The 18,684-nt window shown below is 36.4% G+C and overlaps 1 protein-coding gene across 1 annotated transcript; it reads right to left on the bottom strand.

Moving 5' to 3' along the window:
- Window positions 1-748: 748 nt before the first annotated feature.
- Window positions 749-17,933, bottom strand: aatf (apoptosis antagonizing transcription factor). Its single transcript, XM_079870752.1, has 12 exons — window positions 17,793-17,933; window positions 16,912-17,088; window positions 16,383-16,784; window positions 14,615-14,752; window positions 12,330-12,444; window positions 11,807-12,038; window positions 8,401-8,565; window positions 8,062-8,145; window positions 7,861-7,928; window positions 7,705-7,785; window positions 6,042-6,113; window positions 749-995 (listed from the first exon to the last, which is right to left on the bottom strand). Exons 1-12 carry the CDS (start codon window positions 17,908-17,910, stop codon window positions 950-952), a joined length of 1,698 nt encoding a protein of 565 aa, XP_079726878.1. The 5' UTR covers window positions 17,911-17,933; the 3' UTR covers window positions 749-949.
- Window positions 17,934-18,684: the final 751 nt, after the last annotated feature.

The raw sequence follows: 18,684 nt of genomic DNA on the forward strand, positions 1-18,684 counted from the left end.
TTAGGCACCCCCTCCTCTCTGAAATACCCTGAAGGATCTACCAGCGAATTTGACTCAAACCAGAGTTTGGGCTCCCCAGTTTGTTACATTTTAGAACATCTTTCGACAACTAAATCACAATGTAATGTGGGAAATAGGCATTGTTACTCATTTACAACCAAAAGGCTAGCTATTAATGATGGGTTATGTATAGATGTCATAAACAACAAACAAAGTAACAAAAACAGTTGGTTTAAATATCCGGATGTTAAATACTAAGGATCAGAGAGGGTGGAAAATTACATATAAGTATGCAAATGAGTGTGGCCTGAGATGAAATCCTGAATGTTCAGTGACTGCATGTTTCTAACAAGAAATAATCAGTGCTCGTCTTCATGCTATTCTTCGGTCTTGAGAGAAATCAAATGACAGAAGGATCTAGGAACACACTTCCATTGATTTATCAATTCAGCAATCATTCTCTCATCTGGTCCCCTCTGTGTGGGTTTCACAGTCTATTCTCATACTACCTACCAACAATGACAAAGGCCAAATTGAATCACAGCAATTCAATACCCAATTAAAATTATGGCAGTCACAATAGTGAAAGCCTGAGGTGGATTACCTAGGATTCTCTGATAACTCTGATCAGAAAACATTACAGAATTCTTCCAGAGACGGAAATTAAAACATAGGTACATATTGGTTTTACTATATGTGATCATGCACTCAGTGTAAAATTAAGGCATCAATGACAAAACACACATTTGTTGACAAAATGGTATTTTTAATTTAAGGGCACTAAAATGTGTCATTTTACAAATAAAAAGAAATGTTTAATTTCATTTACAGGAAGAAAAAAAAACCTAGGTTTGAGTCTGAGGTCCCGGAAGGATTTCACCAGCAGAAGTGTGTGAGAACAGTGCAGTACATACACACACTGGGGTTTAAGCGTGTTGAGACAGATGTTTCAGTGTGCTGGACCATTTGCAAACAGGGAACGAAACAGCTCAGACCTGAACACAAATAGAAGAAAATAGGTTGAATAAATTGCTGCATTTCTCAATTCAGAAAATGTCATTTTAAAAAGTTTTTTTTTTGGTTGTTGTGCCGTGTACCGAGTGCCATGTTCATATTAAAATACATACACCTAGTATGACAATACACTACTGTTAAAATTTTGGGGGACATTAAGATAGATACATAATGCTTTAATTCATAAAGAAATTAAATAAATTGTTCTTTTGAACATTCTATTCGTCAAAGAATCCTGAAAAAAAGTATCATGGTTTTTCAGAGAAATATTAAGCACAACAACTGTTTTCAACATTGATATAAAAAATAAAAGTTTATTATATATATATATCATCACTATACCATGTTTATGGTTGCATACAATGTTCAATAAAAGTCAAGCTCAATTGTGAGGCATAATGCGGATAACAACAAAAATAATTTCAACCACCTCAAAGAAAGAAAGATCAAGGTTATGATGAGGCACTTACAATGGAAGTAACATTTCAGGAAGATATTAACTCATTGAGGATTAAAAGCAGAAATGTAAAGCTTTTTTATAATTATACTGATAAGAATGTGTATTATTTGAGCTGTAAATTTGTTCTCATTGCTTAGATTTTTGTTTCAAGGCAACAAAACTCTGAAATTGGAAAACAAAACTGGTATTAAACAAGAGAAGAGAATCTATATACAAGTGGCGTGAAGAACTCAATCTGTTCATCCACGACTAAAGGCCACAAATCCTAATAGATAAACTGTGGCCCTATTTAATGCAGAGACGACAAAAGCACACATGAACGGTCCTGAGACTGAGGTGCTAATGTCCCAGAGGGCCAGGGCTGAGACCAGGCTAACAGGACCATCCTTAATCCCAAATCCCTGTTAGAAATGCACCACCAGCGTTCAGGATTACAGCTCGTAGCGGCCGTCACACAACGCATACAATCTGATCCAAACAGAACCAGGAGAAGCACAGGGCTGAGGAGAGATCCTCAGTATCAGAGGGAAAGATGAGACCCTTCTCTCCTGATGAGGTTTACCCAGGACCCTCACACTACCCAGAGTCCCTGGCTCGTCCCATCACCCCATCAGGGACAAATGCATTGAGATTATCTCTTAAGCCCCCACAGAATTTGTATGCTGCGTGTCTTCTTGCTTGCGAGAGTGAGAGAGAGAGGGTGTAGGTTGTGTGTGTGCTATGGTGTGTGTGTACTCCCCATCCTGCAACGTCAACATTAACATTCATGGGGCCAGTGGTGCATGTCGGTGTTATAGAGCCGGTGCTAAGATATGGCAGAGGGGATGTGTAAGCAGGCGAGGGAAAGTGTTTGTGTGTACGAGTGTATCTGGCTGCACGAGGAAAAGGTCTCCTAGAATCTCTCTCCGGCAAAGGTCACCGGTCACTCTCTGATGCCATCGGCATACATCATAATAACTGTAGTTCACCGATTGTTATGTAAATAAGACCAAGCACGTGTTACTAAGCATGTGTGTGTGGCTGGCAAAGGTCAGGCCTCATTTTGTGTAATCTGTGGCTCTGATAACGGAAATTGACCACTATCATAATATACTGCATGCACTCTTTGCCGTGCATTATTATTACACTAACTAATTTGCCCCATTTAAATTTTTTTTTTTTTTTTTTTTTTTTTTTATATTGTGAATTTAATGCTACACACATTACTGTATGAGCAGATTGCGAGGTTTTCGTCCAAATTAAACAATTCCCCATCGTAAGTACACACTGATGGCCTAAGACACGAAACGAGCGGTTTGTGTGAGAAAACGAACAGTATTTATATAGTTTTTACCTCTTATACACAGCCACGTCCAAGTGATCTGAGGGCGCTCGCGCTTCCTGGTGTGTGACAGATATACACACTAGATGTCGCCTTGTCTACGGCAGTTCATTGGAACTAATGTCTTTAAGGCGACATCTAGTGTATATATATCTATGCACCAGTCTGCACACACGTCACACACCAGGATGCGCTCGCGCCCTCAGATCACTTGGACGTGGCTGTGTATAAGAGGTAAAAACGATATAAATACTGTTCGTTTTCTCACACAAACCGCTTGTTTCGTGTCTTAGGCCATCAATGTGTACTTACGATGGGGAATTGTTTTAATTTGGACTCTGTGCATGCTCTTTGAGACAGTGACCATAGACCTGCATTAAATGACTGACAGACAAGAATGTTTGACCTAAAAATATCAAAATTGAAACTACTGCGGAAAAAAAAAGACACCTACATCTTGGATGCCCTTGAGGTAAGCTAAAAATTTCAAAGTGAACTATCCCTTTAAATCGAGGATAAATCGAGGATAAATCAAGGATAAATCGGCCTTAAACTCAAGGGGTCAAGGTTAAAAAAATTGTTTACGTTTTGGTCTCTTATGCTCACCAAGGATGTATTTATTTGATCACAAAAACAGTAAAAATAGTAATATTATGAAACATCACAATTTAAATGAACTATTTTCTATTCAATTTAAAGTACTCCAGTGAGAGCAAAGCTGAATTTTCAGCAGCCATTAGTCCAGTCTGAAATCATTTGAATATGCTAATTTGATGTTCAAGAAGCATTTCCTATTATTATCAATTTTGAAAAGAGTTGTGCTGCTTTTTCTTTTCTATTTTTGGTGAAAACTATTTTGTGATACAGTACATTCTTTGATAATTAGAAAGTTCAAAAGAACATAATTTACTTAAAATGAAATTTGTTTGTAACATTATAAATGTCTTTACTGTTACATTTAATCTATTTAACACATCCTTGCAAAATAAAATAATTATTTAATTTTTTTCTCCCCGCAAAATCCTAGACCCCAAACTTTTGAATGGTACACACACACATTACATACATACACACACACACACATTGTTTTAAGAAAAATTAAGAAATATTACATACAGCTCTTGATGTTTCTGGTCTTTGAATAAATTTTCGTTTCATATGTATATGCAGGAAGGAAACTGTTACTCGATACAGCATTCTTACATAAATTACTGTGGCTAAAATCTAGTTTTGAGATTACAGATAATTCATCCATTGTTAATCAAAATACGTTTAAATGACCTTCTGAAAAGCATACACACATTACAATGCAAATAGAGTTTGACACAATTGGTTCTGTTGTCTCCTGGTCTTCCTAAAGATGTGTGCGCGCATTACAGTTCAGCATAATTCATTTCATTTCTGTCACCTCCTTGAGTGCTTCATGTTTTCGTCCTCTACGTGCTCAAGTAGAACAGCACTGTGACCGTGATCACCAGGCCAAGTCTATCCTTCACCTCTTCATCAATCCATCCTCTCCTCTGTAATCCTGCCTCCACATCCTCCATCTCTCTCCTCTACACCTCTCCAAACAGCACAGCATATGCTGGAACCCTTAAAACCTCCTCAGGAATAATTACTGTGAGTGTTTGAGGAAAAGAAAACAATAGAAGACTACAGAGAGAAGATCAGTGTGTTCAAGGCTTGATTTTGTAGGACTGTGATTTCCTGTTTTAGGTGTATACAATTTCAATATTTTTCTAAGGAATTTCACCCAAAAATGAAAATTCTCATTCACTCTCCTTCATGTCACTCCAAAACTGTGATTCTGTTCCGAAGGAACGCAAACATAGTTATTTAGCAGAATGTTCAAGCTCTTATTTGTATAAAGAAAGTGAATATTGACTGCTGTTGTCGAGAGTCTTCTAAAGTCATTTGATCATTTTGTTTGAGAAACACACTAAAATTTAGGAGACAGAAAAGTACTGGGGAGTAAACTACGGAAGCTTATTTCCACCACTGAATAAAAAATAAAAAAGGTAAGTGCGACATTGCACAATTCTGTCTTTTTTTCTCATAATTCTGACTTTATAACATGCAATTGCGAGTTATAATGTCAGAATAGCAAGATAAAAAGTCATAATTATACTCCATGGTGGAAACAAGCTTCCATAATAAACAGATCAAGACTGATTTTTGTATTTAACAATATCTGATAAGCTTCATCATGAAGTGTTTCTACACCTGCACAAAATTAATGTGATACCATGTTACAACGACAGGAATATCACAGACTTACTACTAATATATACCATGGTACTGAATGTGTGTCATTGATGTACTACATATTATTCCAAGGTACTTTGATGAATACCATGGTATTACCCCAAAAACAGGGTAGTTTAAGGTATATTTTTGCTTGGGTAGTCCATTAATATAAAAAATATAAATGTAACTTATAGGTTGATAAACAAATTATCAATGTTGAAAACAGTTGTGCTGCTTAATACTTTTGTGGAAACTCTGATATATATATTTTTCGTGATCCTTTAATGAATAAAAACAGAAATCTTTTACTTTTACTGTCACTTTTGATCAATTTATTGTGTCCTTGCTGATTAAAAGTTTCTTTTCATTTCTTTAAAAAAATCAATCTTACTGACCCCAAACTTTGAACAGAAGTGTATGTATGTTGTTTACTATGAAAACATTATGTTTTGATCACTCATAGGAAAATGAAAAAAAGTAACTACAAAACACCTGATATGTACAACAGTCTTTGTCAAACCATGAGAAAACATACAAATATGAGAAGGGGGATTAAAGTGAAGTCTTTGACGCGTGAGTGTTTGTATATTTGCATATCTCCAAAGTGTGTTTGATTAGCCTGTTCTCTGTTTGAGGAGGATTACTGTTGGCTGACAGGACAGAGAAACACACAACTGAACCATTAATTAAACGCATGCGCGCGCGCACACACACAATTTCCTGGTTACCTTACAACACAGTAATGGGAATGTATGGGAATGTAGCGCACAATGCATATAAAGTGCTTTTCTGATGCTGCTTTGTCCTTTATTTTCACATCTACTTTCCATGGAAAACAGCAGCTGGGATTCTCTGCTAAACATCTTTTGTTCCACAGTATAAATGACATTTTCATTCTTGTGTTAACTACACTGTTAAACAACTTTATACATCATATGTATATGATTTTTCAGCAGAAAGAGAAAATCAGACATGAGAAGAACATAAGACGTCACTCACCGGGCTTCATCACTCATGCTGCTGTTCTCCATAGGACCCATGAAATTCATCAGCTTACTGTGAATGTGAAACCTGACAAGAAGTTTGAAAGAATGAGTAAATTGAGTCTTGAGTAAATTGAGTCTTGAGTAAATTGAGTCTTGAGTAAATTGAATTGTGAGGTTTCATTGTGAGTGATTTTGAACTCATTTACATTACAAACACACAATTAAATGAGATGTGTGATAAGAGATGATATCTGGTGCTTAGTCAACAGAAACAACCCACCTCATTCCTGTAATATCATCTATCTGGGCGTAACTGAATTAAGCTACCAAATAACAGCATATGACTTGCCGCCAAAAAAAATGGCTTTGTAAGCTAATAAAATAAAAGCAGTGTTATGTTAGTATCATTGAGATACTATTATAGTTCTTAAAGGGATAGTTCACCCAAAAATGAAAATTAGCCCATGATTTACTCAGCCTGAAGCCATCCTAGGTGTATATGACATTCTTCTTTCAGACGAATACAATCAGAGCTATATTAAAAAATGGCCTGGCTCTTCCAAGTTTGATTGGCGCACAACGTAATGACAAACGCAATTGCCCAGCCCTGTTTGTTTGAACCGCGAGAGGCGTCAATTGCTGTCATTACGTTGTGCGTCAAGTTCAAGTGTTACTCTTTTGGCGTAAGTCTTAGTATGGCCGTCTGCCGGAAGCTAGTTATTTTAGTCGATAAAGTTTTAAATATGGGTATTTTTCTTACACGAACGCATCGCTTCACTTCAGAAGACTTTATTAACCCCCTCTGATCTGTGTTGAGCACTTTAATCATGAATAGATTTAATGGACTTCCAAAGTCAAACTGCCATTCACTCTCATAAGCAAGCTTGGAAGAGCCAGGACAAAAATGTTATTATAACTCAGACTGTATTCGTCTGAAGGAAGAATGTCATACACACCTAGGATGGCTTCAGGGTGAGTAAATCATGGGCTAATTTTCATTTTTGGGTGGACTATCCCTTTAATATTTTGAATTAGTCTTTATGTTTATAGTTTATGTTTTCATTTTCTCTTTTTTTCATTATGAATTTGTTTTTGTATTGAATAAAACTAAAATAATGCTGTATCGAAGAGCTGCTATAGTTGTGCTAGTGTCAAAACAATTCAATTGTTTTGGTGAGTGAATTGTATGCATGTATCTCCAGACCATTTTTAACCCCAAAACGAAAATAAAATGCCTGTTACATAAATGAGAATCATCCTGCCTGAACATTTTAATTTTTAGTATTTCAACTTGGCAACTATTTGAAATAATTTATCTTTTGAAATATTTTAATTTTATTTCAGTTAATGACATTTTTGATAGCTTTAGTTTACAGGCCATTATTAACACCAAGAGTAAAATAAATTCAATCATTTTCTTAAAGCAAAATTTAATTAAAATCGATTTGTTTATAATTTGTTAAATTACAATTAATTGATGACAGACGAGACAGACAGACAGACTTTGGGTGGGAAATGACTCGTGAAAATGTCACATTAAATATAATTTCTTAATTTTTCTTTTGATTTTGGGGGGAAATATGGCTTGGACATTTCATTGACAGGTTTTGTGAGATTCACTAGTTTATCCTGAGTTCTGAGCATATCTCGAGTCTTTCAGCAGTGTTTCAGCTTACCTGATCTTCCTGCCTTTGCTGGCTTTGGTGTCCACCTTCTTCTTGATTTTACTTCGTAGTTTCTGGATGGCAAGCCACTGCCTGTGAGATCAGAGGTTGAGTTACTATGGCCAAATACACGCGACGCATGAAACATTTACATGCACACACACTCACTTTCCCATGGCCACTTGATCATTGGGGTCTGTCGCACTTGTTTTGCGCTCAATAAGCTCTCGAAGTAGCTGTGAAAAAGAGAGAGAGCTTCCTGACATCACCCCAGTATGTCTACAATCTCTTTATAGCTACTCATCAATGTACTCATTGTTGTTGACAAATAAACTGCATAATAACAATTCATCCTGTCTGTTTTCTTACCAGGTGATAAAAGTCATCGTCATCAAAAATCTCCTCGTCCATATCTTTGAGGTGCACATTAGCTTTCAGTGCCAATTCAGCTGCCTAAAACAGAGAGTGAGCTCAGTCAGTCTTCAAGCATGAGATTACTTTTATTACTTTTAAAAGTAGTTTTACATTATTGTGTTACTCCTAATACAATTACACTAACAGAAATATAAAAACTCATTGTCACCTACTGAACTGGCTGGTTTGACTAACTTAAAGATGTTTTGCTCTTAACAATGCTATAGCAAATCTACAGAGCAGTATATTCAATTAAAAGAGAATCATCCCTCTAAAATCAGAGCCATGTCTTACCTCTCCCTCTGTGACACTGCTGTCCATTTCAGGCGCGATGGGCTCTGGCTTCCCCAGAACTCTGTATTCAGACCTGCGTGTCTGTGTACGTCTCACCAGCCTCTCTTTATCCATTAAAACCTGCTCCACCTGTGTCAAGATGTTCCTGTCAAATGCCCCAAAACCCTGTGTGATGGAAAAGACAAAGACATTGTAAATTACTATTGAAGATACACAAGCAGTTGACAAATCAAGAAGTGATGACGTGAGCAGTGTGACGTTATATTCAATCTAAAACTAAGCCCCGGTTTCACAGACAAGGCTTAAGCCTGCAAGTCCTAATTGAACTAAAGCCTAATCCTGGCTTAATTGAAGCCCTGTTTGTGAAACTGGGCCTATATTAAACAACACATTTCTTCTATATTATTATAAATGCAGTTATGACCTCATAATAATTTAAGAAAAAATTAAGTTCTGTGAATTTGGGATACACTGGTCCCTATCATTCACTTTCGGTTTTCGCCAACTATTCTTCTTCACTGATAAAGTCTTGCCATCCCATGTGTACAGTCATAATCATAAAGATTGTTTTTAGAACACCAAATAATTGGGGTGTTAAAGGGGCCATGACATGAGACATCAAATTTGCCTTGATATTTTGACATATAAGGGGTCTTTGTACCATTAAAACATCCTGCAAATTCCTTTTATTATAAACCAACAATTTATTTAATCAAGCTTCAAAAACGTCTTGTTTTGATATTGTGGGATCTGTGACATAAATTTTATATGCCTGCCTCCAGAGCAAGACATCATCGCACCATAGGCCCCGCCCACTGGCATTTAGTCGCTTAACGACTGACATTTGCCAACACTGGATGCGAGCGTCACATCAAAAGCAAATAGAACCCATTATAAATCACTGACGCTGTCTACACTGGATACAGTAAACAGATGCATGTTCCGTTCAGTTAAGTATATCGTAGAGATGGCAATGGTCTCCACAATCAACTTGGGCTCACAATGCTTTTGGGAAATGCAACCCAGTTCAGTTTTGGAAACAAGTGGGTGGTTTCTTTTAATAAATGTCTTATATATATATATACAGTACTGTGCAAAAGTCTTAGGCATGTTAATATCCCCACCCCAAAAATGTCCCCAAAAATGGTTTAAGTCAGTTATTTATATATTTTGCTGTAGTGCTTTTGCATTTCCAAACATTCTTTTTGCCATTAATTGTAATAATCCAGTGAGATTTCTGTATGCACAAGGAATCTGACAACAGCCAGTATGATCTGATCTCACCATCATCGAGTCCGTCTGTGATTACATGAAGAAACAGAAAAAACTGAGACAGACTAAATCCAGAAGAACTGCGGGAACGTCTCCGAGATGCTTGAAGAAACCTTCCTGCAAAGCTACAGTGCTGTGAAAAGTACTGGCACTTGTGTTAAAATGCTGTAAAGTGAGAATGCTTTCAAAAATAAAATCATAAATTGAATTTATTTATGATTTAACTTCTATTAACAAATCCAAATCAATATTTGGTGTAACAACCCTTTGCGTTTAAAACAGCTTTTGTCGAGGTACACTAGCGCATAGTTTTTCAGGTAGCTTTGCAGGAAGGTTTCTTCAAGCATCTTGGAGACGTTCCCGCAGTTCTTCTGGATTTAGTCTGTCTCAGTTTTTTCTGTTTCTTCATGTAATCACAGACGGACTCGATGATGGTGAGATCAGATCATACTGGCTATTGTCAGATTCCTTGTGCATACAGAAATCTCACTGGATTATTACAATTAATGGCAAAAAGAATGTTTGGAAATGTAAACTGATGGTTCCTACTGACACACTACAGCAAAAGATATGAATAACTGACTTAAAACCATTTTTGGGGACATTTTTGGGGTGGGGATATTAACATGCCTAAGACTTTTGCACAGTACTGTATATATATATATATATATATATATATATATATAAAATGTTCTCAAAACACTTAATCACGTGCATACCGTTGATACCGTTTCCTATGCAATGACGTAAGCCAATCATAACAGTGGCCTTTTACTGACAATCTTTAAAGGACCATCTTTTCAAATTCAGACAGATGGTCAGAATGAAGGTTGAACATAATCATGTTTCCACATATATCAGTGGTCTTCACTATTTTTTTCATGAGCCACACTGATAGGACAAACTCAATAGGAGAGCCACTTTAACCGCAAAGTGTCAAAAGTTACATCCAGTCATAAATACCATGTCTGCTTATCAGTCTGTCATCCCTGAACATACAATATGCTATGCAATGCACTAAATACAAAAGTAGGGGGAAAATCATTCTTTATCATTTACCAATCAAATTTGTAACTTAGACAAGATGATTTCCCTTAATGACAAAAAAAGCAGGATTTCCAGAATATATTCATCCCAAAATATATTTAATGACCTCAAGTTATTTATTTATTTTTCTACATTAGCCCATCATGTATCTAACCATCCAAAAGCAGATTCGGCGTTAAGAGCTGGAAAGATCGCCTTAACTGGCAACTCCGCATTGAGTCACTGGCAGTGGCATGCACAACTTTTCTTTCAATCGGATTGAATTCATACTGATTGATAAATCTGAATTTACTGATTTACATGTTCACGCTAAAAAAGTGATTGGGTTGATGTGCGTGTTTATATGTCACAAGCTTCAAATCGGAATTAATTTTTTGACGTGCACACTGCACATATATACAAGTTTCCCGCTATTTGCGCTTATTACCATTCTCCTATATAGGTTCTTTATTTGTTTTAAACAGTAGACATAATAATTTGGAGACAATGAGCATATGAATCGTTGTGCCGTGCTGCTTATATTTATCACGCAGTAAAAACCAGTCGTCTGTGGATGAGAATCCGAAACAAGGACGTTTGTCCTGCTCCACTTCACTTCTCCTTCACACTTCACAGTGAAAGGAGAATTTTAGAATGACGGGACACTCATTTATATGACACTTTACTCAACAGGAAGAACAGCTCGTTCCACGCGTCATATGTTGTCCTTTCAGTTTCGGGTTTCAATCCGATCAATGGTTTATATGTTCTCTCGATCGGATTAGAAAATGAATAACCACCCCTTTCAATCCGATCGAAATTATTTGTAATAGAGCAGACACTGAGTTTTTTAATGGGTTATGTTATAGCCCTAATTGTTTTTATGAAATATCTATTGACTGCATGATCATATGACTGTAATATTTACTGCCATGCAAGCCATAAATTAAAGCTTGGCGTGCCACGCAATGAGCAACACTGGCATATATATTTGTTTTTTGATGTAAAAAAAAAAAAACTAACTTTATGAGTGAACCTCAAGTAACATATTAAAATAATAAAAAAAAAAGTTTATAACCTTTTAGGTTATAGACACTATTTTTTTTACCTTATTGCTCTTGCCCGTTGTGAGTCGCGTCTTGTCATACCATTTCTGCAGGGTGGCATCACGGTAAGGCAGAAAAGCGGCAAAGCGTTTGGCCATAAAGTTGGGATACTCCGCCATTTCCAGTTTTCGTTTGGGGGGTCCCTTCCGAACTGCTTCCTGTTCTTCCTCTTGGCCATCATCCCCATTTTCCATATCTACCTCACTGTTAATTTCTTCATCATCTTTAGGACTGCTACATGTGAAAAAAAGACAAAAGAAATTCACTTAAGGAAATTAGATGCTGACAGTTTAGACAACAGAAGAACAATGACATGTAAGAAGCATCCCAAAAATAGTAACCTGTGATTAGTTCCCATTGATAAATAGAAATAAAGAATGAGTTCAATAGAAATTGAACAGTAATTGATATTGCAATACCATGGTTTTTTGCTTCATTAATAAAATGTGGAATAATTCAGCCAAAAAGTAACATTCTGTCAACATTTTCTTAATAAAAATGTATTTTAAAAGCAGAATTTGGTACCTGCTGGCTCCCCAGGCCTTGCCTTGAGAAATAGCTCTGGTTTCAGGGTTTTGGTAGAGCAGCAGATCTTGGAGTTCCAGCAGAGACCTCTGTAGAGCCTTCAGGGCTTTATGACCTACCACACACAGATATGAGCTTATCATAAAGCATGAGTCGACCACAACATTAATTCAGCACACTAATTTCTGCATTACACTAGTTAAAAACACAAAGAAATAAATTCTACAGCCCATAGCAAACAAGCCATCAAACAAGATACTGACTCCATGGCATAAAAAAAAAAAAAAAAAACAAGCTTAAAAGGTTAAGTGTGTCATTTTTCAATTTTAAAATGATGTCAGAGACAACTAGAAGTTAGCGATTTGTGGTTGAGGAGAGGTATGAAATCAGATTTAAAATCTTCAGACTTACGATCAACATACATTCCATAGACGTACATTGGAAGAACAAGTGCCATTTCTAGCACAAAAGTTTACCCGTAATGCCCAAAACCATACCAAAGCAAAAACAAAACCTAAAGCGAAAGAATTAACCAAAGCAGAAAAAAAACCTTATCCTGTTAGCTATAAAAAATAAGTGACTTGCTATTATATAAAATATCCTAGTACTAGTAAAATCCTAGAATTCCTGCAGAACCAACATACGAAACACTACTAGCCTTGAAACAAACCCTAAAGCCTAGGCTATGTTATAATTTACTGTACATAATAAAGAGCAAATAAATGGTGTGTGTGGGGGGGGGTTGCACAGATTGTGTCATCTTTACAGCTAATCAAAAGTATGCACGCACAGCACCCTCTCCTTTCACCCCAAAGCAACGTGCTGTTCAAAATTCAGGAGGACGGTCCCACATCAATCATTCGCTAGCAAAAGGACCAATGCAATAAATATGCAAATGAGGAGCAGGTAGTCTCTCTAAGCACCCAGATCTGCCTGAGAAAAAGGTGCACAAATGTATTAATTGCTCAGAGCTAGAAGAATCCTGATATTAAAACCAAAAGTGATTTTGGGGCTGTGCTTCCTTAGGGGATATTGGTTAACTGCACAGGTTTAAATTATGATAAAGGCAGAAATTTAACTGCCTGATCATATAATTCCTCATTGACTGTGGACTCGGAAATAGACACAGGATGGGAGAATTACAACGAGTTTCATGCCTTTTGTTCATGTCGGTTAAGGAGAATACAAGCATATAAACTACCTTTTAAAGATTTAGGGTCGGTAAGACTTTTTTTAAAGTAGTCTCTTATGCTCACCAAGGCTGTGTTTATTTGACATTTGAAATATGTGTGAAATATTATTACAACTTAAAATAACAATTATCTACTTTATTTTAAAATGCAATCAGTTTCTGTGATGGCAAAGTTGAATTTTCAGCATCATTACTCCAGTCTTCAGTGTCACATGAATCCTACAGAAATCATTCTAATATGATTTGAAGCTCAAAAAACATTTCTTATTAGCAATGTTGAAAACAGGCGTGATGCTTAATGTTTGTGGAAACCATGATACAATGAAACAATTTTTCAAGATTCTACAATGAATAGAAAGTTTGAAAGAGCAGCATTCATTTTTTTGTAACAACATAAATGTCTTTACTGTCACTTTTGATCAATTTAATGCGACCTTGCAGAGTAAAAGTATTAATTTCTTTAAAAAAAAAAACCTTACTGACTTCAAACTTCCCTACTTTGTGTAGTTGACCAATAAATTAAACATTACATTTAAAATGTACTTTAAGAACAATGGAAAGGAACATCTTTATAGTATTAAAGTTACAGTAAAATCAAAATTGAAAAATATGTGCATACTTTAATCAAAATAACTTCCACTCCCTGGCTGAGGGTGGGACTTTAACCTCTCCCATTCAGTAACCTGTCACTCTTATGTGAGTGACAGGTTACTGAATGGGAGATTGCAGCAATGCCAAACGACAACGGTCCAATCAATTCCCGATGAACAAACTCAAGTCCCGTCCTACAGATTTTCTTGTTCGAGAAGCCGTTTCTCTCGTCACAAAAAGGAAGAAAAGACTTCCACTTCATGCCAACTTTAAGTGAAGTATTGATAATTGACGTCCGAATTTGAAACAGAACATTTCAATAGGTAATGCGTCAAAATAAGAAAGAAAAGAATGTGGCTAGAAGTTGACCCATGTTCTGTGAAATTTCAGACATATGCACATTTGCAACTACCAAAGTTGAGTTAGGATTAAGGAATGATTAGAAAAACACGGTTCTTTTTATATCACTGTTAAATGGCTAAAATGGAGTGAATGCACTTACTATTTTTTAAAGCTTCAGCGTATTCAGCCCCTCCTCTGCTCTTGAACTCTGGGAATGTCTGTGGCTGTGGAAGCTGATTGGCTGTCACAAGAGCCTTCTGCATTTTGATTCGCCTTTCAAGCATCATGTCCCAAAGAGCTGGAGAGATTTGAAAACAGCATAAAGTTGAGAAGTATTTTTCTGGTATTTTCTATTTTTCTTATAATATATATTATAAATTAGGGATGGCCCGATACCGATACTGGCATCGGGCCGATACTGTCCTCATATACTCGTACTACTAACGTTAACGTTACTCATACAAATTCGCCGATACCACGCACCGATACCACGTACATTTTGCGAAACGAAACTAGCCGCAGCGAGTGCTTTGTCGAGGTGAACTGAGGCTATATAGACGCGCGAGCTGGTCGAGCACATTAAACAGACATCAGTGGAAAGTTTGTTCAGTCGGATGTCAATGGCAAAGAAAATAAAACGAGGCATGTAGCTTATTATTAACGTCGTTAACTGACGAGAGAGAGAGAGAGAGAGAGAGAGAGAGAACACTTCTGTTGAATGCTCTTGATTGCTGATCGTTCACTCAGCACATGTTATTTGGATGAAAACTAAATCGTATATGTAAGTAAAGTAAAACATGAACTGTTACCTGATTTAAGTATAACGCGTGGGTTTCCTACATTATTACAGGACGTGTGCAGGTCAAGAAGTTCCATGAACGCAAACATCCAAAGCGCGCGCCCCGCAAACCAGCGTCTCAGCGCGTGAATACTGAATTAAATTGTCTTTCACGTCTTGCGCTTGTACGGACGAATTCACACAAAATTATGTAAAAACGCCCGTCTTGGCGAGTATCCTATAGTAAACAAAGTCGGTTATATCTCAAATGAACGTAGCATGTTCAAATGCGGTCCGTGCGTTCGGTCTTAAAGGGGCAGCAGTCTAATAAACCTGCGGCTGTGTTTTAATGTTAATCAAACAAAGGACAAAGAAATTACTCACTGCTCTTGACTAAATAGGCTACCCTTTTCAACTTTACAAAAATATCCATCTATATATCATTTATACAGTAATGAATATGCTTTTTTCACATTTTGATTACTTTATTAAAATTTCTGTACCTGTTAGATCTACCTGAAAAACTCTAAAAACACTGTTTATTTCATTTGTAGCCTTTCTTTGTTCTATTGTATTTATTTGTCCTATTTGTAATTCGATTGTTTGTTCTTATTTTGTTACTGACTGCTTACTTGTTTTAAATTCACATTAATTAGGCTGGTAGTTTTTGTTGTAGTATCAAAATTGGATTAAATAATTGATATTTCACTGGTTTTGACTAACATTTGAACCGCTGACCCGATCCTCAGCACTGAGCCCCGCTGAAGCAGCTCTAAATATGTGCTGTGGCTATTAAATGAAGATAAAATATGATAGAGTGAACAGTGACAGTAACAGAAGCTCATAATGCATTTTAGCAGGCTTAATTAAGCATGAAAATAACTGAAAGAAATATATATTTGATGAACAAATTAAGCCAACTAATATGATTTATATTCTTTTGGTTGATCTACTAATACATTTAAAAATTACAAATGCAGTGAAAATTCAGGTATCGGTTACGGTATCGGTATCGGCGAGTACCAAAAATGAAAGCATCGGTATCGGACTCATTCTGCAAAAAGTGGTATCGGGACATCCCTATTATAAATGTATTGTTGTTATTTATTTATTTTTAGAGCACATTGTGAATGTGCTTAAGTATCCATACCGAGTTGATTTTTCACTGCTTTTCCTTTCTCGACCTCTTCATCAACTTTCTCTTTAGAGAAGGTCCTCAAGGCTGATTCCTCTTCTTCACCTTCCTCAGAGCCTACCTCACTCTCTCCTTCACTGGCTGTTGAGTCCTCTTCTTCCTCACTGTCTCCCAGATCATCCATTCCCTCTGTGAGTTTCATAAAGTCTGTGCCCTTCATTTTAGAGACCAAGCTGGACATCTGTGAACTATCATCTCCATTGAGATCCTCCTCGACATCGGCGTGATCTTCTTCATCATGGTCACCATCTTCATCCTCCTCCTCATCATCATCATCTTTGATGCACTCCATGTACTTGTCCAGCATTCCATTTTCTTCTTCATCATCATCATCATCCTCATCTTCTTCTTCATCAGCTAAAAATGTGCACATAAGTTAGTTCCTCAATCCCAGCTTATTATGCACAGATAGCTATATGCAAGTTGTGCATTAGTTGATATAACCAAAAAGTATCTCTATTTTTGTTAAACATTTTCACCTCACCTGATCCATCCAACTCTTTCTGTAGATCTTTTCTGGATGTAGCCTTGCCACAATATCGACGATCACCGTCAGCCAGAATGGCAACGGAGCGCCTCCGCAGATTTCCAGATAAAAGTTCGGCATCATCATCTTCATCCCCACCTTCATCAAACTTCTCTATGACTTTAGCTTTCGTCTCTGCAGTTCAAATAAATGAAATATTATTGTTTATTTTAGTTAAGTACTCATGGGAGTTTACAGTTAATCATATTAACAGGTAGTGATACATTTGTTATAAATAAAACCTGCATATAAGGTAAAGATATTGACTATATCACTAAACCATAATAATGACTATGTCTATAGCAGAAAAACAATGCCTTTCACATTTGTTGTAGTGTAATTATTAATAGGTCCTGCTGTAAAAAGTTTCTTCTTAATATAGGCTATGTTCTTATAACTAATGTTGCAGTATCATGGTACAATGATGGTATCAGATAGTAATACCATGGTACTGAATGGTTACCATATAAAACAAATACTCTACCATAGTATTTACATGATGCTTTAAAGAATAACACGGTACTACCACGGCAAACAAAACACACCATGATACATTGTGTTAGTGGAAACTTAAAATAAGTAAACATTTTAATAGCAGTTATTTAGTATTATTTAATGTGTGGTTCTAGTAATTATTAGGAATATCGTATTTATTACTAACTTACATCAAATGTTATGAGTCGTTGATCTTAATAAGTGTGAAGTAAAGTCAGTTCTCAGTACACTGAGGCATGCAGACACATCGTGCTTGCAATGGAGGTGTCAGATTGGCCATTATAATAGCACTAAAATGTCTTACAACACGTTAAATTAACGGATATGATATTTATGTATAATACCTTCATCTTGGTCGTCCTCGGGATCCACGAAGTTTGGTAAAGGATTTAACAAATCCTCGAGCTGCTGTGATATGGAAGCTGCCATGTCTGTCCCACGCTGCACCTCTAATGACATCATCGGAGCGCGCCCGAGGAGTCGTCTCGTGACGTGCACACAAAATAGGTTGGTGTTTGTTTGGTACGCTAAGTACACAGTCGATTGTCTTTTCTCAGACAGAGTGATTTAAATCATTAATACTGCACATTGTTATGTTCTAGGTAAACCTGCCATAATCAAAGCAGTGGGTGTGTGGAGAAGAGAAATATTTTACCCGACAGACCGAGGATATAATTTTTAAAAGGATAGTTCATCATTTACTCACCCTCAAATTGTTCCAAACCTGTATGCATTCCTTTCTCCTGTTGAACACAAAAGAAGATATTTTGAAGAATGTCTGTAACCAGACAGATGGGCCATAGTATGGAGAGAAAAAAATCTCTATTAAAGTCAGTGGGGCCCATCAACTGTTTGGTTACCAACATTCTTCAAAATATCTTCTTTTGTGTTCAGCAGAAGAAAGAAATTAATACATTTTCCTATAATGTTTATCTGATTTGGGGACTTTAATATAGCTAAAAACAAGCATGTTAAGGCAAACAAATTGAGCTGTAGGTCTATACAAAAAAGTGAGATAGGCTATTTTGCATTCAGCACGATAATATGGAGCATTTTACATAATATCGAATCAATAGCTGCATGCTAGTATATTCGAAATAAGTAGCCTACATATTTAAAGAAAATGCCAAAGGCATTTTATGTAGGCTATTGTCTACTCATATGCAACCCTTATTTCATTTTATTTTACTGCCAAATTTGCACGTCTAAAACGTCATTAGATTAGATAAATAATGC

The sequence above is a fragment of the Squalius cephalus genome (genome assembly GCF_949319135.1).
Source record: "Squalius cephalus genome assembly, chromosome: 5".
In the NCBI taxonomy this organism is placed as follows: domain Eukaryota; kingdom Metazoa; phylum Chordata; class Actinopteri; order Cypriniformes; family Leuciscidae; genus Squalius; species Squalius cephalus.